General features: G+C 43.5%; 1 protein-coding gene across 6 annotated transcripts in view; it reads right to left on the bottom strand.

Moving 5' to 3' along the window:
• Positions 1 to 1408: 1408 nt before the first annotated feature.
• The window catches only part of pxb, a 289206-nt gene continuing 263518 nt past the window's right edge, over positions 1409 to 27096 (bottom strand). For all 6 annotated transcript variants that reach the window (XM_043416385.1, XM_043416383.1, XM_043416386.1 and 3 more), the window contains 4 exons: positions 14617 to 14869; positions 8431 to 8542; positions 6171 to 6515; positions 1409 to 5790 (listed from right to left, as the gene is read on the bottom strand). In XM_043416385.1, the coding sequence (XP_043272320.1) occupies positions 5180 to 5790; positions 6171 to 6515; positions 8431 to 8542; positions 14617 to 14869 (1321 nt within the window). In that variant the 3' untranslated portion in view covers positions 1409 to 5179. The remainder of the gene's footprint in view (positions 5791 to 6170; positions 6516 to 8430; positions 8543 to 14616; positions 14870 to 27096) is intronic.

Below are 27096 nucleotides of genomic sequence, written 5' to 3'. Positions count from 1 at the left end.
ACCGCGATAATCGAAGCGAGCGTGCACGCTCGAGTAGTTGAATAATTTTTATTGGCAATTTTAAATGTGCGATCGATTCGCTCAGAATTGAAACAAAAAAATTCGAAAAACTTGTGTTAAATCAGATGAAAAATCGAGTGTTTGCTCTGTCGCGAAAGCTTTTCTGGGCGGAGAGCAACCACCGGCAAATGAGAACCGCAATTTCCTACTTGACGCGCAAATATTTATTAGCCAATTTCACGTCTAGGGATATCGTTCTCTCGAATATAATTAACGTACATTAGGTCGGATGTAATATACGTCAGCTGTCGTTACCCGCTCGAGCAATATCGATCGAGCATGATACGAATAAATCATCATGGGAGACTCACCACCTTTTACTCAACCGTTTTTTACCTTTCTCATAATCCTCGAGGTCTTGTTACTCTTTTGCGAATCACTCTCCTCTTTTACAATGTTACCTTTATTAAAATCGATCACGCAGTTCTTGACATTGCCGAGTCACGATGAGCCCACAATTGCTTTTTCACACCTTTCTTCGAGCTGTGAACTAACGCAATATCATTTGAACGTCACTCATGTTATAAATTCACTATAAAAAACGATTCAACATTCTATCGGAAAGGTGTCATTGATCTTTGTCCATGATTCGATGAGACCATCGAATAAGGTGAAACTGCGCGCAAGCGAAGAAGAAAATTTTTCAATGAAAATGCACGTACATTGGCATTTTACAATTTATTTTTCACGCACTTATTCAAAAAGGGATTTTTGTGAAAAAATCGAAATATTTTGTCTCAAGGAGAAAACGGATTCGTTTTGTATAGTGAGGATTATATTATTTTTCAAAAATTTTCAAAGTATTTACGCATCGATTACAAACAGCATAGTATTTTTTTAATTTTCTAATTTTTCGTCCCTTTAATTCTAAGCAGCTTTATGTGGATAGAAAAAAGTTGTGAACGTCAGAACTATATTTCGTTTTGGTTTCGAGTGTTATTCATCATGTCAGACTAGCTCTTTGAAAACATTTTTTATTATGCTTATAGAGAAAAAGACTCTCGAGTCTTTTGAATAAAAGGTATGGGTATTGGTCTTTTTTACTATGGCGGGTATAGAACAATTCTTATTGATGCTTTTCGAATTAGTGCTGCAATCCAGTACGTACTGTCCCCGAGATACTATATTCCTAGTACGTTTCTCTAGAATTTTCGACCTCGTTTTCTCCTTGCCAATAATATATTTCTGCGTTCTTGAAGCGTAGAATTTTTCAAAACGTACTTACCTTTTTGTTTTCTTGAAAAGCTGCCTTATTGTAAAGGGAAAGGAAAAAAGGAAGGAAAAAATTCGATGAATAAAAGATCGGTACTGAAGACCATTGCTGAGGAAAGAAATGAGAAAACTTTCATTGAAATCGAATAGTAAATCGTTTATTAGTACGAAGTTGTGATAGTGTGTATGTGTATGTGTGTGTCTCTGTGTGTTGTTTTTTTTTTTCGAGTTAGGCTTAAGGTGACGATTTTTGTGATTAAAAGTGAACCCGTGATACCGTTAGGCGACATCGAGCGTGATTCGGAGGTTTCTTTTCTCTCTCACTCTCTCTCTCTCTATCACTCTTTCGCTCGTTCGCCCTCTCTCTCACTCAATTTTTTGCAATTTTTCGTAACGCCTTTTTTTGTCTCCTCGTTTATTTCGTCAAAGGTGATCTAGAAGATAGATGTTTAGAACTAGTTACCCTGTTCTGCGAGCTGGAGTCCTTCCTCCCCGTCGTTTGATCACGTTTTTATTTCTATCGGAAAGGCAATGTCTCAACTCGTTGAACGTTCAATTTTTTAACTGATACAATTGACAGTTTTGTAAATTCAGAGTGAATTAGACGAATCGACTCGAAAAGTAAATGATCGTTGGCAAAACCTGAACGAATATTAATGACGCTTTTTCTCCCCAATTGTGAGAAGCCGATTCGATAATTTTCAATAATTTTTAATACAATTCCGATGAATTTGATAGAAAGGTCAAATAAAGCGATGGAAATTAGTCTTCACGATGATTTTTGACTTTGAAAAATTTTTCCAAATTGATTCTGTCGTACAATTATCGATTTTTCATCGAAATTGTAATTTATTTCGAATACGACAAAGACAGTGAAATGTTTCGAGATAATATCGAAGGAAATTTGTGTTCCGGGCGAAGACGAGGAAGAACTTCCGTGCAAGCTAACTTTCGAGAGTGCTACTTTGTTTATCCGAGACACTCTAAAGTGTCGAATGCCTATTGTGTCAGTTGGCTATAGCTAAAGATTGGCGCTAAATAAGAAATATATTTCGCGAGATTTCGAGCGTTCGCTCGATTCAATAAATAATAAAATTAAAACAAGAAGAGGAAAATGAATGTAAATTCATCATCGTAAAACGTTCGTTTTACGAAACGTTAATAAAAGACTACGAAGAATGAACGAGGTTTTCTCACGTCGATTTGCGGCTTGTTCGGTTTTGTTCTATTTCGTTGATTTCGCGAATACTGTCGAGTTTCAATGATTCCTACGCGCCGAGAGTCGACTGGAAAAAACCTCGGTACTTCGAATAGTCAAATCAACACGATTGCGAAATCGCTTCGATGCGAAATCTCGTACAACACCCACTGATAATAAAGTTTGTAACTCGCTACGCGCTATCGATACAATATATAACAATTTACAAATTCGCTCGCCAAGTCGCCGAAATTATCCCAAATTTTCAGCGTCCAAAGCTCCTCCTTCAAATAATATTTATAATTAAACAATCAGATAACTTAGAACGGTAGAGCGTAGCTACGATATGCAAAAAAAAAAACTAAGAAAAAAAAACACATTTAACATTTTCGTGCTCGCGTTTTGACTAATATGGACGCAAAAATGGTACAAAAGCGTTTCGCGTACTTTCGGCATTCGTCAATTCCCGCGCTCTACGCTCGCGTGCTACGAATTTTCCGAAATCTCCGTGACTCTAGATTAAAAACGTTTTCTTTTATTCGTTTAGTTTTTAAATTTTTTTTTCCTGCACTCTTTGATTGTATGCATTGCTTCACAATGAATTTATTTTTTATTTATGGTTTTTGTTGTTGTTTTCGTCGATTTTTGTTGCTGTATTCGTTCACTAGTTCTTACAACCGCGCGAGAGTTACGTGAATCGTACATTTAATCGCTCTCCGCTATAAGTACAATGGCTTTTCACCTCGATCGATTCTGCCTTCGGTCACGCTTGCCACCTCAGTTTCATCAACCGAAAAACATCGAAGTGTCGAGAAAATTCAAATCGTTCTCGTTGCAGAAACTTTACGTCAAAAATATAAAAAAAAAAACTGTGTTCGTTTTGAATAAAACCGGAAAGAAATGTGAATCCACATTTTATTTTCTGAATGATCATAATAAATGAATTGGCTCAGGTTTTAGCCGACAGGTTTTAGCCTGACGGGAAGGCAGAACGATCATTCCATTCACATACTTCCGCTTCTAATATTACAAGTACATACTTCCTCCATTGCTGAATAAGTTACATTTCTAATTTTTAATCGCTCTCTTATCGCGCACTTCTTTAAATACAAAAACATATTTACAACAGACTGATCCACTTGCTCGCGAGGTATCGGCGTCGTACTTGATGAACGAAAAAAAGCACAATTTTCATTTCGAGTAGCATTTCGTGAATCGTGAAATGATTTTGATACTCGTGAAGTTACAAAACAAAAAATGAGCACAAAGGTCGGCGAGTAACAGTTGGGAAAGCGGTGATACTTTATAATATAATCAATCTCGAGTACACGCAAAAACTGTTGAAAGATATTTATGTTGAGTGATATTTTTTATTGACAATTCATCAAGTATTCTGGCCCAACTTCGTCGCAAAAACGTTGCTAACGTCGGTGTCACACAGGCCAATAAATAAAATGTAATTTTTTGTGTTTTATATAAATCATTTGAAATTCAGACTTCTTTAAGTACTCGATGATCGATGATGCGAAATAAGATTGAATGGGAGTCTCATTACATGATAACTCGAGTGGCTCTTTCAGCGGTTCGATTCTTGTTGACTAAAAAAAAGGATCAGCTCCCCCGAATGTCGAACTATGAAATACTGATGCAATAATTTATGATAAAAGAAAAGTGTTTATATATTAAAATTCAATGTTTCTACAACAACGATATGTTACAGCTCTACAGTCGGCGAGGGAAAACATATTATAAAAGAAAATTCTTCAACTTGGTCTCACTTCGTGAACTATTTACACAAAAAACGCTTGCCTCGTTCCCTCACGCCCCATTTCTCGCTCTTATTATCTACTATTATTCTTTGAATATTTGTGTATTTATAGTATCGAAATATGGCAGGTGTCTGTACAATTTTTCATTGCGAAATTAGTTGTTTAATTAAAAAGTTTGTAGCTTTTGTTTTTGTCATTTATTCTAACGAACTACCATTTTTTCCCAGTTGCATTTGAGCCGGTTTTTCTTCGCTGCTGCTTCGTGCTGTTCAAATCTACCGGAAGTAGATGCGGTGGTAGATGGCAGCACTCATGAGCTCACGTAGAAATATCGTTTAGCTCGAAATAGTTGTATTTTAGATCGACGCTTCGCAGCAACAATCCCAAGACTAGAGGATTTTTAAAAATCTTCAGCTTCCCCATCGCACCGGAAAGGAATCGTCGAGTTTCCGGTGGGACGCACGCGTCGCTGGCAGTGCACTTTATCTCGTTTGAACTCCGTTTTATCTTTTTATACACACAGCTCTCAGACTCGCACGCGGTTTCTTCAAAAGTCGTTATTTCTAGGATCAAAAATGTAGCGCTTTGGTGAGAACGCGTTGGAACAAAAGGTCGGTGAAAAATCGGGCTCTCTAACAGCGTCTATGCGATTTTTTCCGCGTCCGCCTCGACGCGAGTCTGATTTTCGGAACCGTTATAATTTGTTAAACAGTCTCTCCCGTATCACTAAAACTCACTATTAAGTAAAAAAAAGAGACCACTCGGTCGATCGTCTCCGATGGACCGCAACGAATCTCTCATCACAAGTCCGAAGAAATAATTTTTTTTCGTCGCATTTCTTCCCCGTTTTCTCCCTCTCTCTGATCTTTCGCAGAAAAACAAAAATTGCTACGTCCGCTCCCCAATATTATATTTTTTCTCTTCGTAATGAAACGACGTTTTAGGAAACTATGTAGTCAGTCGAATGTTGCGAGTGATGAGAATTCCTGTGGTTCTCTTTGCGATAATTGTTCCTTTGTATGCTTCCTCTCGTGCCATTTGTACCTGTCGTTCCACTCGTGTGATGACTATAACCGCTGTCACTTCCAAAGCTGCTGTCCGGCTGGCCCTGATACAATCTTCCCGACGATATTTGATCGGGATCGCGCGGCGTGTAATAAACCGGTTGTGCATATTTTTCCTCGTTGTACAGTCTGTCGGTGGGCTGCGAATACGTGTCCGAGTATTCACCGCCGACTTGGGTGTACACCGCTGCTGGATTTTCCTGTTCCTGATGAATTCCATAGTATTCGCTTGGCCCGTATTGCGAGTACTTCGGATAACGTTCGCTCGACGACTTTCGCGATTTATCCTTGTTGTTCGTCGAGCCACGGCTCTGACTCGAATAATGTTGCAGCGGGCCCAACACCGGTACACTCTCGTAGGGATTCTCCTCGTGACGACGCGGTCGCACCACCGCAGGCATCGGCGGCACGAAATATGGCAATCTGTGAGCCACCGAAGGGACGGACTTTTGTCGTTGATTCGTTATCGTTCTCACACCGGCAACACCTTTAACAAAAATATCCATGCAAATTAAATTCACAATAATCAATGAAAATGTCATCAGCCAATTTTTAACTTTCCGAACCTGCTACCCGACATTTTATAGCTTATTTTATTCAAGCTAACTGAAGTATTTGTGCCAGATATTTAAACGCTCAATGGAAGTGGATTTTTTGATAAATTATTTTGAAAACTCGCCTCCTTTTTTTATGCTCCTAGAACACTTTGCTTTGTCGAGAAATATTTTGATTCGTGATTTTTCGTTATAGCTTATGGAATGGGAATGATTGAGGAGAAAAAGAAGTAAATCGGAAGATTGATTTCCGATGCGGTATTGAGACGAAAAAATTGTGTGTTCTCAAGGGATGAAGTGCTTTGATAATCACCTGCCACACTCGGGTAAAGTTGGAGGAGAGCATCTCGGAGCATTCCCTCGTGAAATTCACCGACATCGTGAGTTTTGTCCCTCCTGCGTCGGTCAAGGCTTCTGGGGCTCTTGTCGCGTCTCTCTCGGGGAGGTCTCGAGGCGGCCGGGCACGTGCCCCATCCTGGCCCCGTCGTCGTGAGCATTTTAGCTTCCGAAGGTTCGCCAACCGAGAGCTCGTCTTCGGCAAACTCGTCCTCGCTCGCTGGCTTCGACGTCGAGAGTCGGTGATGATGATAGTGATGATGATGGTGAAGTCGATTTCTCGCATTGAGCTCGCTCTCCTCGTCCGTCTCTGGATGATCGCCTAATCATTTTCCAAAACAAAGATAAAGTTACGAAAATATTCAACGCTTCGATGATTTCAGGCACGAATAAATAGAAAAGTTGTTATCTAGCCGACGGTTTTTCAATTCACTCTTTACAACGTTAATCCAATCGCAAAGCGGAGTTATAATTATGTCATCAAGATCGAGCAAAACAATTGTCATCAACTGCGCAGCTTCAACTGGGATTCGTGGTGTTCATAAAAAAAAGAAAACAGCTTGATTTCGAGTCTCTCGAGAAGCTGCTAAAAAAGGCTGACGCCGCGAGAGAAAAAGAGGAGAGGATTTTAGAAAATTCCCCTCACAAATCGAATCGCGAAAGTCTCAACACGCGGGTAAGAGTCATCCAAACTTCATTATATATTGACATGAATGTGATGAAATACAAAGGAATTATTAGCGAGGATACCAACGCGAATAATAATAATAACAATATAGAGCAGAAAATGATGAATTAAGGTTGTAAAACTGGCAAGTAAATCGATTCGGATATCGAGAGGGCACACAAGACTCGAGTGATTTCGATTACAGGGTACGAGAGTGCCAGTCGCTCTGGATTACAACGTCGGGGGTTATCGATATAATCTCATTTGTTCGATTGTCCGAGAGTCGAATCCCGAAGCCTCGCATCCACACGTGTGCGAGTTATAAGTGGTACATCGTATATATGCGATTAACGCGTTCATGTCAAACGTCGAAAGCTTCATCTCCATGCTAATTAGCCAGGGACGGAAGAGGAGGGGGTTGAGACGAGAGCTGTCCGAGCAGGGCTAATGGGAAGTATATGAGTCAGGGGTCGTGTCACGCTTATCTTCGGGCCTGCGAGCAGGTTCCCCCAAGAATATATCTATTTATATGCGCGTATATAAACGTATATTCTCTCGAATATGCTGATGTATACGTGCATTCGTAGATATAGGAAGACCCACGAAGGGAATGTGAAGCAAAGACGGAATGGGCTTTCGTCTCGGCTGCGTGAGTTTGCGAATCAACGGAGAAATCGATAGGAACAGGTGCTGGATGCTGAATTGAGAAAACGGAGAGACGCGGTCTCGATTTGGTTAAATAAATGTGATAAAACGTTGATGCTCAAGGTACAGGATTTTTTTTTCATTTCACTCTGATTTTGGGGCGAATAATTTGCTCCCATTTTGGCCTCGAACTCCTTCGATGGGGACAAAAGATCGATTGCTGCTGCGATTCTTACAAGAGCACTTCGAAAGGCTGGCTCTATGTAGAAATTGCGGTAAATATTTGAGGCTGATTCCATTGCTCGTGTACAACCTGACAAGCGGTTAGTGAGAAACACGGCAGAGCGAAGGTCAGAAATAAAAACGGAAAAACAAAACGAAAGGAACGAAATCGCGGGTGTTAGGCCAGCGGCAAAACTGACAGGCAAACGGACAGACGCATTCGCTGAGATGGGCGCCTACCTATTTGCCCTTCTCGTCGAGGAAGACGGATGTAAAGAAGGGTAGTCGTAGAGAGCGCGTGGTCAAGGCAGATCTCTCTGGTAGATTTCAACGTCATCAAACGCTACTCTCGTCATCTAGAACGATGTTCAACCATTTTTTGACTATTTTTCACTCGACAGACAAAACATCGTTTAAAGATGAAGAAGATGCGATTTCGAGATCGAGCGATTGGCGCGTGAGAATTTTTCTGCATCTTTCATGCACTTCGGAATGAAATTTTTTTTTCTTCTCGAGGATATATTCGCTGCCAACGTTTCCGCTTAAAAACTGCACATTTCTGAAGAACTCAGCGTCAGCAATAAATTGCTGGTTTTCGAATAATTGAATCCAATTTTGTTCTTGTTCAATCAAAAATTCGATTAATTTGTAACATTTTTTGGCGCGTGTACAAACGTGCAATTCAATTGAATTTTTCACTCACCGTTGCTCAGTTCCTCGTACACAGGGTTGTAGAGGTCCTGCGACGTGTACGGATCCGGTCCAGGGCTGCTGCACACGAAAACACCTCGTCCTCCCTCTTTTACGTCGAGCATCTAAGAGGAGGAAAAGAAAAACACAAAACTGTGTGTTAAGAGCGTGTATTCGTTCGAGAATTCAGTTGTGAAGCGATTTTTACGCGTTTGGTGATCCCAATGGAATAAACGGAGATCACGTAGCCTCGGGAATGTAATCAACTGGCTCAAAACGATCGAAAAATTGGTGCAAATTGGAATCGAAAATTGGATTTCTGCTTGAACCGATGTTTTTTTTTCTTCTTTTAAAAAGAAATCTCATAAAAATGCATTTTTGGAGTATCGCTTCGGACGAAAACGGAACGATTGAATAACTCGCGTTTTATCGTCGCGCGAATTCGAATCGACGGCGGGTGAAACGGGGAGGTCCGAATTTGCACCGATTCGTTCCATCGGTTTACCGACGACGAGATGAATCTCGCAAGCCCGTTAGTTTCGATTTCGGCGTATGCAGTATGTCGTGGGAATGGAAATGTGCGTTTCTCATGATCAGCGCATCCCCTCGAGTCGAAGAATATACGGAGGAAGGCAGCGAGCGTTGTTTAGAATTGACTTGTGCGATTCGTACCGGTGATAACGGAGTGCAATAAATCGATCGTTTGTTCGTCTGTACGAGTCATAGAGTATCGTGCGAGTCGCGGAGATTTTCCCGTCCATAATTTCCCGTATCGATTCATTCCACAGGTCAAACTTTCACGAGAATTGGAGAAACTGAATCTCGCAGTTTTTTCCTTCGCTCAAGTTCTCCACGATTTCGATAGAAATTTAATTCCATATCGAAAGAGATTCAACTATACGAGTTATTTCTCGTTCGTGAAAAACGGAATTTCGAAATAAAAATTCCGCAGTTGCGAGTGTGTGCGGAAGAGCTTAAAGAAAATCCGAGCATCCCGAAGCGTGATTAAAAACTCGATAAATTTCCAACGAAAACACAATGAAAATGCTGCAATTTAGCTCCAGTTTTCGGATAGCTCGCCAAATAATCGTTAAAACTTTCCTCGAGTGCGTAACGTCGGCGGGAGAATAAAATTTGTGCGCGATTGAAAGATCCGTGCGATTCGAGAGCAGGTTTCAACAGAGAAATGAAACGGAACCAGTCTCTATCCATAATTCGTGCGTATACCTTCGAGAACGCGAGTGTGTATTTGGAAGCGCGTATATATGGAACGGGATAAAATAAAGGCTCGCAACTCTTACGGGACAGTGAATGAGTCCGTGGGAATTGCGCCCTTATGCTAATTAACAGCTCGTTTTCACAGACATATGAATATATATATATATGCATTTAGAAGAGCGGAAAGATCACTAATAAGTGAGCGGGAGTTGGAGGAGCAGCAAGAGGAGAAGCGGTAGCTAGAGAAAAGCACCATAAATTCTCAGGGTCTCAAAAGTTCTTCGGGAGTGGAAGGTTTACTGTCGAAAGTTGGCTGGGCGAGAGAGCAGAACTACCGAATCGAGCTCGGGGCTCCTCGTTATAAGCGTCGGCGTCAGTTTCTCTCTCCCCCTCCCTCTTTCCTCTTTCCTTATTCTATCTTTTCTCGTTTCCTCGTAGTAAGAGAGAAAATTCCGATTGCAGTGGCGGCGGTGGGTGGTTCTAGGCTCCTTGAGAGTTCAACACATGAACCCCGAGCGCTCTGAAGCCGGTGCCTCTTTAAAGTCCATTGATGCGAGGGGAAGAGACTCCGAGAGAGCCGCGCACACCACCACAACGAGAAAGGTCAGCGTACCGGAGAGACACGCGAAACGAGACATATAGATTTGTGGTTGAAGATCAGCGTGCGCGGCGTGAGATCGAGCAGAGCCCAAGAGCAAAGATCCGAAATTCCGGCACATTTTATTATTCCATTTTCTTCCAAATTCGGAGCTCGAAGAGCTTCCATACGCGATCTCCTTCCTTCCTTCCTTCCGACTCGCCCAGACTTCTCGATGCTCACAGTTTTCGAGACAAAAGCTCGTATATATATCTTAGAATCGAGCATAATTTCAGGGAACACTCGACCACGATAAACACGCCCAAGATATCTTCGTCCGATAACTAACGAAATGGAATTTGCCTCCGAAATTTTAACTTTTTCACGTCCGAGCCGATTATTCTTCGAGGCAGATGTCCCGACAACCGAATCATCAATTTACCGAGACCATTCTCGCGATAAATTTCTACGGACGCGTATACAGAAGCATGCTAATTGTTAGTTACCGATGCCGATTGCATATCCGGCTTAAGTCTCGCCTTATAGCGCAATCACTTTCCAACCCCAATGGTATATATTCCGAGAAGCCTCTCTCGATCCGTAAACCCCTTGACGACGAAGCAGAAACCCGATATAATCGCTACAACAGGTGGACGCGTGTGCCTGTATCCGCGTATCCGTGAACGCGCACGCGAGTGATGCGGGCGTACTGGAGCATACAGGAGTTATCACCTCCGCAACAACCTCGGCGCGGTCTATTCTACGTTTCGCTAGTAGCCAAATCCGATCAATCGATTCTGTACGTGCTCGCGCTCCCTCAATCGCCCCCGCCGATCATCCTTCCCCGTGTACTTAAAAGATTCCCGAATCCGCTTCGAGCTTCGGGATTCAGGGCAGCTATAACGAGATTGCGATCGTCTACGATTCGTAAAAAATGAAGGACTCGAAGCAGAAGTCAAATTGACAATGAGCATCGAGCGGGTACGGATATGTGTGCATTGCTGTGATTCGTTTGACGAAAAATCAAAGAATTTATGAATATCCGATGAGTCTTTGTTACTCGATGATTCGAGATATGTCGCGAACTCTCGTCAATTCTCGTCATGCTTTCTGCCCTTCCCGAAGCAAAGTTTGGACACAGAAGTGGTTATTCCGTTCGTGTCCACGAATCTTTTTTCATTTTGTTGTCGGGAGCGTTGTTTGGTGCGCGAGCTCGATTTCTAACTTTTCATTAACATCTTTCCAGCGTTTATTTCAATTTAGCAATTACTTAATTCCAAACGTGCAATTAAATATGTTTCGTGTAATTTGGCCAAAGTTTTGCGCAACTCGCGCTAAATCGTATACGAGACTCTCGTTCGTGCTTTGTTCATTTATTTTTTATTATTTATTATTTTTTATCAACAACGAATAATCGCGCGTGTCTCAATACTATCAATATTCGAGAGGACTTGGATATTGGGATGGGCGTGTGGACCGGGTCAATAACCACTCCTCGTCAAAACGTATTTCTTCTTGTTTTTTTTTTTTTCAGCAAAGTAATTTTTATTTTCTCAAACTCCCAGATCTCTCCTTCATCATTTTCTCGATTAATTAAAAGACGATTCTTCTTCTCGCTTCCTTCGGTATAGTACATTTTTGCTGTTCAGTTAAACAAAAAGTCATTTTGCTTCACGCATTCACGCACTCCGTTCTCACGCACTCGCTCTCTACAATCTCTAATAAATCGCCACATTATATCGCAGCCCTCTATATTTACAAGACACTAATTATGACGACTCGACATCACTTCGAGTTTTTCGCTCTCTCACGTCATATCTCAATAACGTCTCTTCGTGAAAACGCACTTTTGATAAATAATCCAATTTTTCGTTCTGTTACATCATTAAATATACAAGTTTTGAAAAAATCCTCGGCACATTGGGATTTTCAACACCCGAATACTGAAGGTGTGTCTAGTACTTCATACGCGTGCTTCTACACTATAATCAATTATTTACAATAAAGAATATCCCTTTTCTCTCTCTCTCTCTCTCCCTCTCTCACTCCTTCTCTCTCTCTCTCTCTCTCTCTCTCTCTCTCTCTCTCTCTCACTTTCTCGAATCTCCCTCGAGAACAGGGCATGTGAATGGAAAATATCATTGAAGGGCGGTTGTCTCGCGTTACGAAATTCCGTTTAACGAAATGAGCGTTCCAAAAAGAGCGTTCCACGAGCCCAAAATTGGCTTGCAGGGAAACGAAAAATCATTTTCATGCGTGAAATGTCAAAAAAGAAAAAAAAAAGAAAGAAAAACACACACACACGATGGAATTTGAGAGTTTGCAGCATTGGAATTTCGTACCTCGAGACATACTCGGATTTTCCTTCGTGTATTTTTCCACAGCCCGCGTTATATGGTTCTCCAACAATATATTTACAACCTCGGAGTGTCAATTAGTAATTCGAAACTTGTCGTCTGTCTCACTCGTTTCGTCACTCCGCGCAGCCGTGCCATTTTCATATCTCACGAAATGAATGTGCGGTTCGTAAAGTGAACTCTATCAGGTAAGTTTTAATGGAAGATTGAAAAAATGCACGAATTAGTAGGTGAGCATCGGATCTCGCGGACACGGCGGGCGGAGTGAGGAAATTGATCAATGAAAAATAATCGTAATTACAGAAATAATAATAAAAGAAACACGAATAAATACTGACTAGCGTTTTAACCGGTTCACATCGCACTGATTCGATCGGTTTGACGGAAGTAAACGCGAACCGGAAATGAGGACTTGATTTTCTTTGTTACTCGTACGCGTGCGTGGGTGTGAGTGTGCCTCGAGAGGAATGTGATCCCCCGCGTTCGGGATCTATTTTTATAGTATGTTTTTTGCACTATAGCTCTGTGTAATTGAATTGACGGGGGCAATCGCAATAAAGGTCGCCCAGCGACCTCGTCACTACTTTATGTACCATTTATATGTAGATATATGTGCGGTACATTATATACAGTATACAAGGGTACATTTTCATATAAATCTATATTTAGTAGGCGTGTTTATCGGATATGTGATTTTCGAATTTGAAATGAAACGCCCGGAGCAACGAGAGAGTCGTCGTTTCACCCAGCGCGCGAGGGTTGCCCTGGAAAATTCGTAACGTTTGTCGAAAAAATCAAATATTTCCGCTCTCCGAACTGGGCTTTGAGAATTAATCGGTACGGTAACAGAAAAAAAGAGAACGCGCGAACGAATGTTGCAATGGCGTCACTCCGAAAAATGCCGAGTTTTTTTCTCATATCACCGTTGAAACATTCGTCCCGATGGTGAATAATTAAAAATAGCTTGTTCCGGAAGAAATATAATGGAGAAACAGGCGAAAGGTAATCGTTCGGGCAATCCAAAATGGCCGGTGGATCAAACGTACTCTCGAGGCCCTTGACAACAGAATGCAATTGTACGCTACTGTCACGTGTCTCGTCTCGCGTCGTAAGCTTCCTCGGGTCTGGTGAGCAGATTTTGTATCTGTTGCATTGTGCACAAAGGGCAGATTTCTTCTTCCGTGTAACCGTAGTTGGGTACGCGTCGAGCAGAGCCCGGAGCTCTTCTATAGTAAGGATCGATGTACGAATAGCCCTCGGAATCGATGGAATCGTAGCGAGTGTTATCGGGGAGATTCGAAATAAATCTACGACCGGTAGAGTCATACGGGAGTCGAGGTCTGTCATCGAAATCGATGTAGGAATAGCCCTCGGAATCGACGGAGGATCGCCTCGCGAGCGAAGAGTCAAGGTTATTGGTGGGGCTCGTTGGTCGATCGTCCGAGCTGTTCGGCGGGGAGGCTCGAAGGCGCGATCGATGAGTCGGAGTTATGGGAAAATCGTGATCACGATTGCGCGACAGCTTCATCGATCTTACAGGAAGAATTTCCGTGGGCTCGACGGCATCGTTGTAATTAGATATCTCATCGAGACCTGCCGGCAGATCGATGATGCTGCTTGTGACAAGCGGTCGATTAATAACGCCACTATCCTCGTTCGGGCTCGAACGATAATTATAATCATCCGGAATGACAGATCTCACTGTATAATAATCGTTTCGCGGTAAGTTATTTTGTGCGTTGTTCAAACGGTCCGATTGGCTCGAGCGATTGTTGTCGTTAGTCTCGTTAAAACCGGCGGGACTCGAGGCGCGCTCGCTATTTATCTGCGTCGTAACATGAGTTGCAATCGACAAAGGCACACCCTGAGACTTAGCGAGAAGGGCCCTTGGGGTTCTATAACCGCCAAGCACCGCTCTCGAAGGTTTGTCGGCAACACGAAGTATCGATCTTGGATCCCGGTAGTCGAGATAGTCGAGATGATGAGGAGCCGGTATACGCTCCATTTTTGACCTCTGTTGCCACGCTGAGTGGTTTGTACCTCGTACCTCGATCGTTGGCTGCCCGGTCGATCCCGTCGTCGCTGTCATCTGATGGTGATGATGGTGGCTTCCGAGATGATTGTGTAACTGTGGCAGACCTCCTGTCTCGGGAAGATCCTCGTAAAGGACTGCGCTACCGGGGCTCATCGTTGAACCACCCATCGGGGGACCGTCCGGCAACACGCGCACTCGACCGGCCGTCGCTGCTGCTCCGGCTGCGCTCTTGCAAGGCAATATATTCTGTACTTTTCGTTTGTGCCTGAAACAATAAAAATAATGTTTTTTCGTTAGTTCTATTTTGTTCTTTGTCCGTTGACTCTTTTGATGCGCTAAAATTTATTTCGAGGAAAGGTTGAGCAGCCACTCTCATTCGCACGGAACGCGACCGACGTAAAACGTAGTACGTGGGCGTAAATGAATTTGAAAAAAACCCTGTCAGAGGGACTTTACCCTTTCACCCTTCACGGTTGACTCGCCCTTAAATCCATTAGCACCGGCAAAGGAAAGTGACTAATCGCGAAAATATAAATGTGGAGAGCTCGACGAGGGTATGAAATCTCGGCGCCTTCTGGTCAAAAGTGATAACGTCAACTCGTCATTTTTCTTACTACCGGATGTTGAGTAGCCACCAAGGTGGAATTAAAGCTTTCTGAAGCGGCGAGGCGAGGGTTGGTCACCTCCGGATTCTTAATCTCGGCCTTAAACGACCACATTTTCTGCTCCAGAAACCTCCGAGATAGATCCAAAAAGGTATTAATAACTGTCGACCCATTTTATCCCATTAAACTCGGCCTTTTCAGCAGATGAGGGTTGCCACTGTCTTTGCGGTTTATCATAAACTCTCACACCGACATTCGAAAGAGACTTTTGTCATCGTCACGGGCAAGTACAAAACGGGATTGAGAGAGAGAGAGAGAGAGAGAGAGAGCTAAAAACGATTGCTTCTCTATGAAGGAGCTAAATGAGGGATTTTATGAAAGCACTCGAAGGGTCCCTTAATCTTTGAAAAGTTCGTCAAACAAAACATTCCGAAAGAATTGGCCACACTCTTGATGAACTTAACCACGTGCTAAATGTATACCGTGATCTTGGCGTTCGAGCGTATCTATAAATATACAGTTTCTCGTGGGTCAGACTATGCGCCGCCAATCAAGAAAGTGGATTTACCCTTCAAGTTTTAATTGTCTAATTAACTTCGGTGGTTCGATAATATTTGCTTGTGTAATTAAAGCCGGGGCTGTGCTTCGTTGCCGAGGGGACGAGTGTGGCTTTTCCTCCTGGTACGAACCTGGCTCGCTTAATACTCGTCGAAGCCCTCTCTGCATTACATATTTATGTAGATATAAAGGTGGAAAATTATATCATAACACGGAACAGAGTGTAGATATTACAATGCTTTGAAAGAGATCGTTAAGGATCTCGTCGAGTAATTACCCAGTTGTATAATAATGTACAACCGCTATCGATAGTTATACATTTAATATTTAACAACTTTTCATCTGTATATATATATATATATATATATTTATATACACGATACACCAACCGCTGTTGCGAGACTTTTCATCATCAAACTCCCCACGATATTTGCTTGCGTGGAACGCCTGCTGCGCAAGGATTGCGCCCTGATACCCCCAGTACATTTGTAAATGTATTCGTGCCTTCGACAAGCACAAACTTTGGCTTTTTAGGTCGGGCTTTAATGAGCATACATTCACCACCGAATACAATATTTAAAATTATTACACCGAAACGATCTCTTTCACGTTCGTTGGCTACGAGCCAAGTTTAACTCCATACTCCAAGTTTCGATTACGCTAGTAGCAAAGCTCAGGGAATGTCGTTACTATTATATAATGAAAGTAGAGTTCGAAAAAAAATCGTATACATCCGCAACCGCGCATCTTTCGAAACAGCAATAAAAGGGTATTCTGTGTTGTTGGAAAGGGAGCACAATTCATAGAAAACATTTGACGAGAATCGGTCAAGTTAAATTAATATTCTTTGAGGAAGCATTATGCTGCGTAGGACCCTGCGGAAATTGGCACATGCGAACTAGCACCACTTTGCATTTGACGGGTGCATCATGTTCATCGTTACACAACCAAGAGACTGCCAAACAAGTGTTTAACCTTAGCAACGCACTTGGGCGTATTTGTAGCGTAGTATTTGCAAAATTAGCACGAGCGTAGGCGTTACACCGTTGGGGGGGTTGTAATAGCTGCAGGGGAAAAGGATTTTATCGAGAGCTGAGAGAAGAGAATACAGAGGGAAGAGCGCAAATTGTAATTAGAACGATAATGGAGAAAAGCCTCCGAAAAATTATGTTCGGAGTATATTTATTCGAGGAAGTGGAATAAAAAAGATTGTTACGTTTCGTAGAATGAGATAATGAAATTCTCGCAGTCGCAGCTCGATCAGTATATTTTTCAGTTTGAGAAATGCATTTTCTGAAAAACTGTTAGGAGCAGCTGACTTTTTCTTGGGTTCGATAATTGTTTTTTTCCTCAAGTTACTGAGATCGTAAGAAACTGAAAGTTCTGCTGGTTGCATCGGTGGTTCGATTACCAGCATTCAATCCACGGTGTGTCCAGCCTGCATTATTATGCTCGTATTCGCCCTCGGGACGTTTCCTTTACGAATGAAAAAAAAGGAGCAATTGAAATGCTCCTGGACAATAGAGGGGAATGTAGTTCCTTTGAAGACGCGAGAGACACGATTTTCTTTTATTCCCTCGTTCCTTTCGAGTCAGAGAACACGGAATATTCTTAATGATTTTTCATTAAGAGAAGCAGGGCTGACCCGCACCGTCTTGATGTTCATCCCTCCTCGTCGCGCCCCCGAATGAAAGAATCTCCGGGTCTAGCGGATGCGCGGAGAAAGATAAAGAGAAATAGACAGAGAGAAAGAGAGAGAGAGAGAGAGAGATGAAATGGAAATCGTATATATCTCTGGTGGAGACTTCAGCCACTCTGCTAATGGATTTCATTTAGTCATGGCTCTTTATTATTATTTTAGACAGCTAGCACGAGAGCAGAAAGAGGGAGAAGAGTGTCACTGCGTATTCACAGTGATTGAAACAGATGTAGAACGGAAAGTGGACAGGGATATGGACATATCTCTGAGAGTGAATCGAGATAAAACGCGGATGAGATTTAATGTCTACATTCTCTGTACGTACTAACTTTCTCGAGATGTTCATTCATTATCAAACTCGCGAGTAGAAACATATTCGAGGATTCTCAGCAGGAGAAACGAGATGGCGTGGTATTTTCGCTTGGCTCAACGATTTCTCGCTAATTTGAGCACAGACCGAAGTGATTAGCTAATTTACGCAATTGAATAACTCTCGAAAAATTTTACTTGCTGTTAAAAATATAAGAAAACTTTACATTGACGCTGGAAAATTAGCCAGCAATTAGTCTCGTTAACGCTCAGGATAACACCCGAAAGGACAAACAGATTTAATTACACACGCGAAAAATAGTAGATTTTCATTCCCACGCCGAATAAACTGAACGAGTTGTCGCTGCTTTGGATTTCTCGTGTCCTTCAAATCGCTATAACCGAAATGAATTTAAAACCGGAACCCACATCGCACACGAAATCAATGTTTTGCTAGACAAATATACACGACGCGAAGAGGACAAATTCATGTGGTATTCGAGGATTTAATTGACGGTGGACTTTTGTCACGTGCTGGTATAGGACAAGCGACGTTTATATTCTCGAGTTCGGAGGGCTTTGAATTCTCCGTCACATAACTGCGCCGCACCCGCATATAGAAAATAACCGTATCTCTGTGCGCGCCGCACGGTATACGCATATATGAAACAGAGACAATTATAGCAGCAGTGCAATAGTTTGACTGTTAAGTGTCGCATGATACGACTAGTCTTATAATCTTGGATAGGAGGATGGAGATATTCGCTCGGAGGCGCGTTTGTAAATTTTGAGGTGGAGATATAGGTATGCCCAGTCATACACGCGTGACTATAGAAAACGATTCGGGATTCTCCTCCACCCCGTATACGTATATAAACGAGTCGAGGATTCTACGAGAGAGAGAGTGGGAGGCGAAGCTAAAGCTCGAATAGTTGGAGGTTTCGGGGATTTTGAAGTTTACCCGAGTCACACACACGCTCACACTCGCGCACATTGTGTACGCAAGCTAAAGCACGAGAGCTTTTACACATATATCCGCGTCTATAGATATAGAAGTGACGACTACAAATTTTGCATATCAATGCGATGAGGATACAGGCATCCCACTTGACTCGATAAACGACGAAGCTCTCTGGCTCTCCGGCTCTCTCTCTCTCTCTCGCTCTCTGTTCCGGGGTTTGACTACCGAAACGCCCTTAACCAGGCCAACTTTGAACGTGAGACTATATTCAAGAAGTGTATCTACGACTTGAACGAGCCGGAGTGCAACGATTCGGTGCAACTAAAAAGTACAATTATTCGCTCAATTTAAAAGACTCAAAGGGCGCTAATGGAAGTCTTCAAAGTCATTCAAATGCTCGTTGAATAGAATTCTCTTTCCTTGAGAAAAATAAGAGACGATTGAGCAAAGAGACCTCGTTTTATTCCTCGGAACATTATTCCATGCACTCTTTCATTCTCGATTCATTATCCGATACGCAATTACGGAATATATTATTTGAAAAATGGGTGCTGATCCTCAGCGAGGGAAGAAATTATATGCGTCTGCGTCGAGAGCCAGAGAGGAGTGGATTCGAAATTTTTGTTTCGCATGTATAATTAATCGAGCACGGAGCTGCCAATCAGTCGGGAAAGCGGGTAAAAGGCAGAGAGAGAGAGAGAGAGAGAGAGAGAGCGAGAGAGCAACGTGGTCAATCATCGAGGGTTTCTGACTTTCGGTATATTAGCGATTCTGCAGAGTTTGTCCGCATTGTCTAAGCCTGCACAGCTTCCTCAGCTTTCTCTCTCGCTCGCTCTATATAGACATCCATCCACCGGCAGGTCTTTGCCCGACGCTCTGCTCCACCGTCCCATTCATCATCTCGGGTAAACTCTGCGGCAGTCTATCTCTAGTCCCTTTTGCTTGGATGCTGTATGGAGTTTGGCGCAGCACAAGCGTATACAAGGGACTACCGCGAATGGGCGTGGGTGTCGGCTGAGACGAAATCTCTGATAACCACCGAAAGGCTGTGCATGTAGTACCTATAGTTGAATATACAGATTAGAGTATGAAGCAAAAGGGCGCCGAGGGGGTGCGACTTGACATGCCAGACTGTTGGGATTCGGTCCTTTCGTACACAAATTCGCTCTCGGAGCATACTTCTTCGATATAGATATATGCGTGGACTTTCTAGGCATTGTTTTCCAAAGTCCTGCCTATCTCCGAGCTTCAATGCCCCATCTTTATCCCGATATATCTTTGTCTCTTCTGCTTCCCTCCATCTTTCTCTTTCCGTCTCTCACAGTTTGCTCAACGAACGGACACGCTGCTTATCGTGAGGATGCCGCGGGCTTGGCCAGCGAGGCATTAATTCGCCACGTCGCGTTACGTCCTCGTTGTCATCGTTGTTGTCGTCGTCTTCGTCGAGGTTGTCCCCGTGTCGTCGATGCAGTTCCCGCTCGCTGATCATGCCCGTGCGGCATACCTATACGCGCTGATGTTCATCAACACATCGCTGGGAGCATCACACGTATAGGCGGAACGAGCAATTATCGAGTATGCGAATCGGACCTCTCCTAGTCACGCTACGTGATTTAAGATCGTCCGGTAGATCACTTAAGGTGACCGGTGGATCACCACGTCCCATATACATTGAAGTTCTGTTCGGGCTAAGAGAACACGAGCGTGATCATCCGTTGTCGGATCCCATTTCCGGGAGGTCAAATCTGAGGAACGGAGAAAACTATAAAAAGCGGTTCGCGCGGAATTTGAATTTATTTCGGAACAATTTTTTCCTCGGTTGACTTCACGACGCCCGAGTCCGCAACGAAATGAAGGAAAAAAACATTTGGAATTCACCGTTTCGTTGGACTCCAACGCTGCATCGAATGATGATGAGAATTCTTTTCCATCAAAGTTCTTCCGGTGCCATCGATCTTTTCGAAACAGCTGTCGTTCGTTTCGATTGTTCATACTTTTAATGTTTTTGAGTTTAACGAATATACGAACATGGCCACGCACTCGGAACGAACGAGTAACAGGCACGCGCACACGCCTTAACACACGGTATTACCACAATGTAATTACGCGCGCAAGTTAATTTGGAACAAACTTTTGTACATTGTCACGTGTAAGAAGGCCGGTTCGAGGAGGAAGAGAGTTCAGAGGGGGAATAAAGGTGGTGGTTCCCGCGAGTTTCCTTCTTGAAAATCTAGCATACATCGCTATAGTAACGATACAATATCCTCCTTGTGGATTAAACAATATAATAACTTGGTAGCGCTAAGGGAAAGCGTGTCTATACAGGGCGCGTTGTACAGGATTTTCCGCCGCACGGTGGTTTCGCGTCCGAAGGGAATTCGAAACCACCCGGTCGCACGTCCCGCGCTCCTCCCTTATTCTCGCTTCCAAAGCACTGGAAATTCCTCAACGCCGTATAACTGTATCCAAAGTTCTCGGGATATTTGAGTTTGGATAGTTTCTTGAGGCCAGGCGCGGCGGGACCTCGCGTACGCCAGCTAACGAGCAAATATCATTAACGGTCTCGAAATATATCGGTAACGGTGGTCCCCGGTAGGGAGCAGCGCGGTGTTCGGGGACAGTTCGCTACAGGAAAGAATAAAACGAGCGAGGGATGAAGTGAAGAAACAAAAAGAACCGCGCGGCCAGGAAAAAAAGAATAGAAAAGGGGAAAGAAAAGCTAGCGGCGTGCGCACGTCTTGGGAAGCTCCAAGACGGCAAGATGGCGTTGCGGCCGCTATAACAAGGCCTCAACTTTTTAATAGGTCCATCCCGGGCTACTTCACTGTGTTTGACGAGCGGCCGGTACACGAAATTTCCTCTATAAAGCTGGAAAATCGGTTAAAAAGCACGACGATGGGAATGCGGAAGTTGTTGAAGTTGAGACAAAGGAGACTCTCGCGGGGCGAAGATGCGGAAGAAGATGGCACCAAAGCGCGTTATAAAAAGGGGTTTCTCACAGAAAAAGGGGGAAAAAACATTGCGAATTCTGGAAAAAGATAGTAAAAGTGGAAAGAGACTCTGGATGGTTAAGGGATGGCGCTTCTTTGCGTGTACGTGCCTCGGCACACCCCTTGATTGAAACACCACCACCACGCGCGCAGGGATATTTAAATCGCTGCAAAAGTTTTCGAATAAATTTGTGTGCTAAGGCACTTCGTGTGCGCCGGGCGCGTTTCCCTACGGTCGGGCAAATGCTGCCACAGTTTCTTCCTCGTTTTCCCTTTTTTCTTCTCCTTTTTTTATCATCAAAATTTCCCTAATGAGCTTGCGCTCCGTGGCCAGGCGCAAAAAGAACAAAAAAAAAAACAACGAAATGAAGAAAAAAGATAACTCTTCGGGCATTAGTATACATAAGGGATCTAAATCATATAAATATACGAAATGACTTTTGTCATTCATATGTTACCGAGAGTAACATCTTTGTGGATATACAAAAGTTTCTGCCCTCAGAAACATAAGATGTTCGAACGACTTTCAATTTCGCTTCTCGAACGCCTTTGGAACGTCGTGAATTTAAATAAACAAAAAATATGGGTAGGGTTCGATATGTCAAATAACCAAATTGTAGAACCCTCCGCTATTTCGAAATTTCAAGAGTTTGTAATATCAGTTTGGAAAAAAATAAGTAATTCGAAATTCTTATTTCCGATCGATTATTTAACAGATTACGTAAATAGGTTTTAACCAAATATTCCTTCTTTGAATTTGTACCTACTCGAAAATATTCGATAGTTTTCATTTCGAATGCAATTTTAACAGACCATACGAATGCCAAAAGTTCACATTTTCGATTTCAAAATGTAGTTGTTTTATAGATAGACCAGAATATATAGAGTAGCAAAAAATCGAAAGTGATATTTTCGAGCCTATGAAACTTAGATTTGCAGAATAACGATATGGCTCGAAAAGGCGAAAGTCAAAATATATAGCGATGTCTGAAATTGGAGATCACCAGTCTGAGTAAGTACGTATTTTGAGCTTCGCTGCATTTCTTTGTTATGATCGGTCGACTTTCTAACGTTTCGCCATTTTGGTCTTTCAGTATTTCAACCTCAATAATACATTGATTCTTTCGTTATTATATATTCAAAATAGTGGATATTCACGCAGTAAATCGATATTTAAGTCCTCCTCCTATGGGCGATTCATTTTATTTTCGATGTGAAAGTGCTTCGAGCCTCCGAGTTTCTGCTTTACTTATTTTCGACATTCAAAGCTCCAGTCCCATTGATCCGTCTCCATATTATTATCATTCCAAGCTTATAAATTCGAGATTTATTTTCTTCGAAATTTCACTCACTCTAAAATTTAATCCGCACGCCCAATTTCGTTCGGAATGCATCGCTTTCCTCAATATGTCAATAACTGGGAGCGCGGAGTCTGAGTAATTTACAGGCATAGGTGAATACATGCATGACGAAAGTTCGTTGCCGTCTTTGGCAGAGCCGGAGGAGAGAGAGAGGCCGGGGAAGGTTGTGTAGTGTCGCTGCGATGCACTCGTGAGAAGCCATATTCGGTTAAATCCCGTCGTATACAGTGCTACACATCGGATACATCGCGGCGGGTAAAGCTTCACAAGTATAGATATATGTGGAGCATTAGTAATCGCAGAGAGTAGTTGAGACGGACTCGACGGCGTTGTCTAGCTGGTAGCTCGTGAACGTACCAAATGTACAATACACAGTTGCGAAACTGAACAAAGCCCGACAACGACAACGGCCGACGGCGACGAGGGCGTGAGAGGCCTCGGCGAAGAGCAGCGTGTGTGTAACACCACTGCGTCGCCTCTGACTTTCCGGGTTAGACGAGGTCGAGAGGAATATAAGAGAAGAAAGAATGTTATACCTAACGTACGTGTGTGTGTGTGTGTAGACATAATGCGTTGTGTGTACAGTGGCTGAACAAACGAAAATGTTGGAAGGCGAAAAGTCAAGTAAAACTCTCTTTTTCCACTTCGTAACCGGTTAGCCAACAATCTTCAAATGTCACTAAAATCCATTCGAGTGTCATGTCTCGTTTGGGCTCATTATTATCAAACGAATTTTTATAATGCCCGCGGGGAACAAGACGCGTCACTGTTGTCGCTATCGTTTTCGTCGATTGACATGCCCGGATCGTAGGTGTTCCCTGCTCATCGCGAGTACAAGAGAAAGAAAAGTTTCTTCGCTCCGAATTATCGTTACCCAAACTCGAGAAGATGTGACAGGTTCCCATTTGTAACAGCCACTTGGTGTCTCGAGGATGATGAAAAAACTCGAAGAATCATAAATGTGAGGGGCAGAAGGAGTGGGAGCAAATCAACTGGGACTCGCGGAGAGCTGAGTACGCGTATCCCTAACAGACAGCATACAAGTGGATCGTTTACAGGCCTGCTCTTCCCGGAGAGACCCACACGCAACAAAAGCGTCATTGGATCTTGCGCCCACGATCGTTTCCAAGATGCTCTAATGTCTTTCTCATAACGGCATCAAACGCGTCCCCTCATTCGCTGCGATCATCGCGGCATGAGAAACCCGAAAGTACGTTACAATCACCGCGCGCGTTCTTGTTATTAATATTATTTTTATATTCTCATCAGCGCACGGGAGAGACGAGTGCGTCTATACATTAACTTAGTAATATACGGGACAAAGTTCTTGTTTGCTCCGAGATGCCTTGAAAGCATCGCCAATATTGTGGCATCGGATGTCGACGAGTGGCTCACCCGGATCTCGGATTACATCCACTCGCGGCGTTACGCATATCCCAACTCTGAACCGATATATACAATATATTCTGATACCCTCTCCCTATTGTAGTTCACACAGCCACGTACACACACACACACGCACACACGCGCGCGCGTGAGATACGCGAATGAGTGACGCTCCCAATCGGGAGTCTTGGCATCGTAAATGTTATGGTACGGCGGCAGACTCTCGAGACATTGACGAGAACTGTATTAGCTCACTTTACCAATACGTGTGAGCATTGCCTACAAACAGGGCGTATAACGTAGTATATGAATAAGAGTGAAGCAAAGTCCAGTGTGTGGAAGACCACCCCTTCTGTCACTTCGTGTTTCCCTTTCGCTTCATCCGATTACCCGAGAGATGTGCGTTCCCTCGATGAGCCGAGTTTCTCCCTCTGGAACTACCCTCGATAACTGTGAGAAGGGAAGCCCTTGTGTGTGATTCACGGTTGAGATTGAGTGGAGCTTCTCGATGCTCGCGGCGTCGGAGCGTCGCCGGGAAAGAGGCACTCTCGGGCGGGCAACACAAAACCGCAGGAATCTCTCTGGTGGCCTTATGTTCATTGAGCACTTGATGAATAGATTATCTTGGCGTTGCGTAATCCATGCAAATCATGGGATTTAGAGGCCCGACTTGGGCTTGTAGCGGGAAGGAGCGAGTGTTGTGATTTCGAGGCGCAGCAACGAATCTCCAATCATTTCGAAGAGTTGGACGGAGTCGAGGCCTGGAAGCAGAATGCTTACGGGTGTGCGCATTGCACGAATCACGGTGCTGAAGCCGACGAATCCTGTCGTTCGCAACATCGGAGTGACGGAGCTGAATTTCCCTTGGATACTTGACTCGTCGTGTTTATCTTCGTAACGCGTACCTGAGCGACGATAGCTTCGATTCTATGATAACCGTTCGGAAAGTCGCACCGTCATTTCGAGTGGAGGCAACGTGACGTTCTTATTGTTCCCGAGTTGATGGATTCGTGTGTGTTTAGGTGTATTTTAATACCGGATCAGGCGTCCCTCGGATACGGAGAAATAACGGGGACTAATTTCCTCATTCATTCGCTCCCTCGAATATTCATTTTATTCCGAATCATCTTACGGCGCGAATGTAAATAAGAAAACGTCATTTTCCCGCACGGAATCGTAGAATAATCTCAGTATGATTTCCTCTCGGTAAAAGCCAGCAGACTTTGTTTGTCGAGCTCAAAATTCGCGACAATATTTGAAAAAAAAAAAAAAGAAAAAAAAAAACAGCTCGACTTTGCATAATTTTATGACTCGACGCCTGCACCGATCGCGGTACGATTCTGCACGAGCGTCCTCGACTCTACGAACGGGTGTGCACGCGTGGAGAATGTCACTTCTCGTCAAGCTGCGAAATCTCGAATTTGATTTCGCTGCAAGCCTTGGGAGGATGGTGTACGTGTGACGACGATGCCATATACATGTACGCAGATCGAAAGCATGTGCGTTCGGGAAGTTTGAAGCTCGTGCGAGGGGGTTTTGTTATATAGGTGTATACGTAAAGCTAGATGAAGGGTCCGTACGCTAGGCATTCAGACTCTGTAATCTATATATGTATGTAGGCATGTATATATGCACATATATAAATGGACATCCTGAAGCTGTAGGAAGAGCAGAGGCTTTACTCTCTCGTCGATCCTCCTCCTGCTAGTTCCTCTCGTCGACGACGGGAGAATCGCGCGAGAGAAAACGTTGAATATTCAGGAGGCGTTCGTTCGACGAATGGGTTATAGGTGGTACGCGGGCGGACGTTTTGCTGAGCGGTAGACGACGTCGCGCGATGGTATATGATCGAGGACGTCGCTATCTCATTGCTTCTCCCTCTTTTCCTCTGTTTTTTTTTTTTCCCCCCCCCATCTTTGTTCGGGTTTCTCTCTCGACCTAACTTTTGGTACAACGGGATGGCAGCGAATTTTAGCGCATCATCTCGTCCAATGTGGAAAATGCGTTATCAGCCAGAGCAGCCGAGTCGGCGAGGGTCTCTTTTCCTCGAAAACGAAAACGAAGGGGGAAGCAGGAGGAAAGACTTTCGGATTGCATTCGCGTTGGGATTATCATTCTTCCTCTTTTCCTCTCCACCTGCCACGAAAGCCGAGGAAATTAGCTCTCTCCAGTTTTAATATCCGTTTTATTTTATTTCAGGCAAACTACGCTTCGATCCACGCAGGTTTAAGTTTACACATATACAAACGGTGGTATATTTGTACGTGCTGGGAATTCTCGATTTCAATTGATTCTCAAACAGCGTTTATTCTTCTCCCGTCCTCGTGCTCGCTCCGCCACTTTCACTCTTCTTATCACTTTTATTCACTTTTCCACCACGAATGAATTCCTTGGTTTTTTTTTCTCACGAAAAAGCAGGCCCTCCTCGTTTTCCCTTTGATGACTTTCTGCGCACAGCCCATTCCACGCCCCAAAACACCCTCCGATAACCGACAGAGCCTGCCTCACCTCTCCCCGTCCCCGTCCTCGTTCTCGTACTCGACCAACTTCTTCGCCATGATATCCTTCTTTTAGTGCGCGACTACGTGAACGAGGCCGTTCGTATCCTCGAAAGGATCGATGT

This window comes from Venturia canescens, chromosome 4 (genome assembly GCF_019457755.1).
Source record: "Venturia canescens isolate UGA chromosome 4, ASM1945775v1, whole genome shotgun sequence".
Classification (NCBI taxonomy): domain Eukaryota; kingdom Metazoa; phylum Arthropoda; class Insecta; order Hymenoptera; family Ichneumonidae; genus Venturia; species Venturia canescens.
Note: the sequence above shows the minus strand (reverse complement) of the source record. Positions and strands in the feature narration are given on the sequence as shown.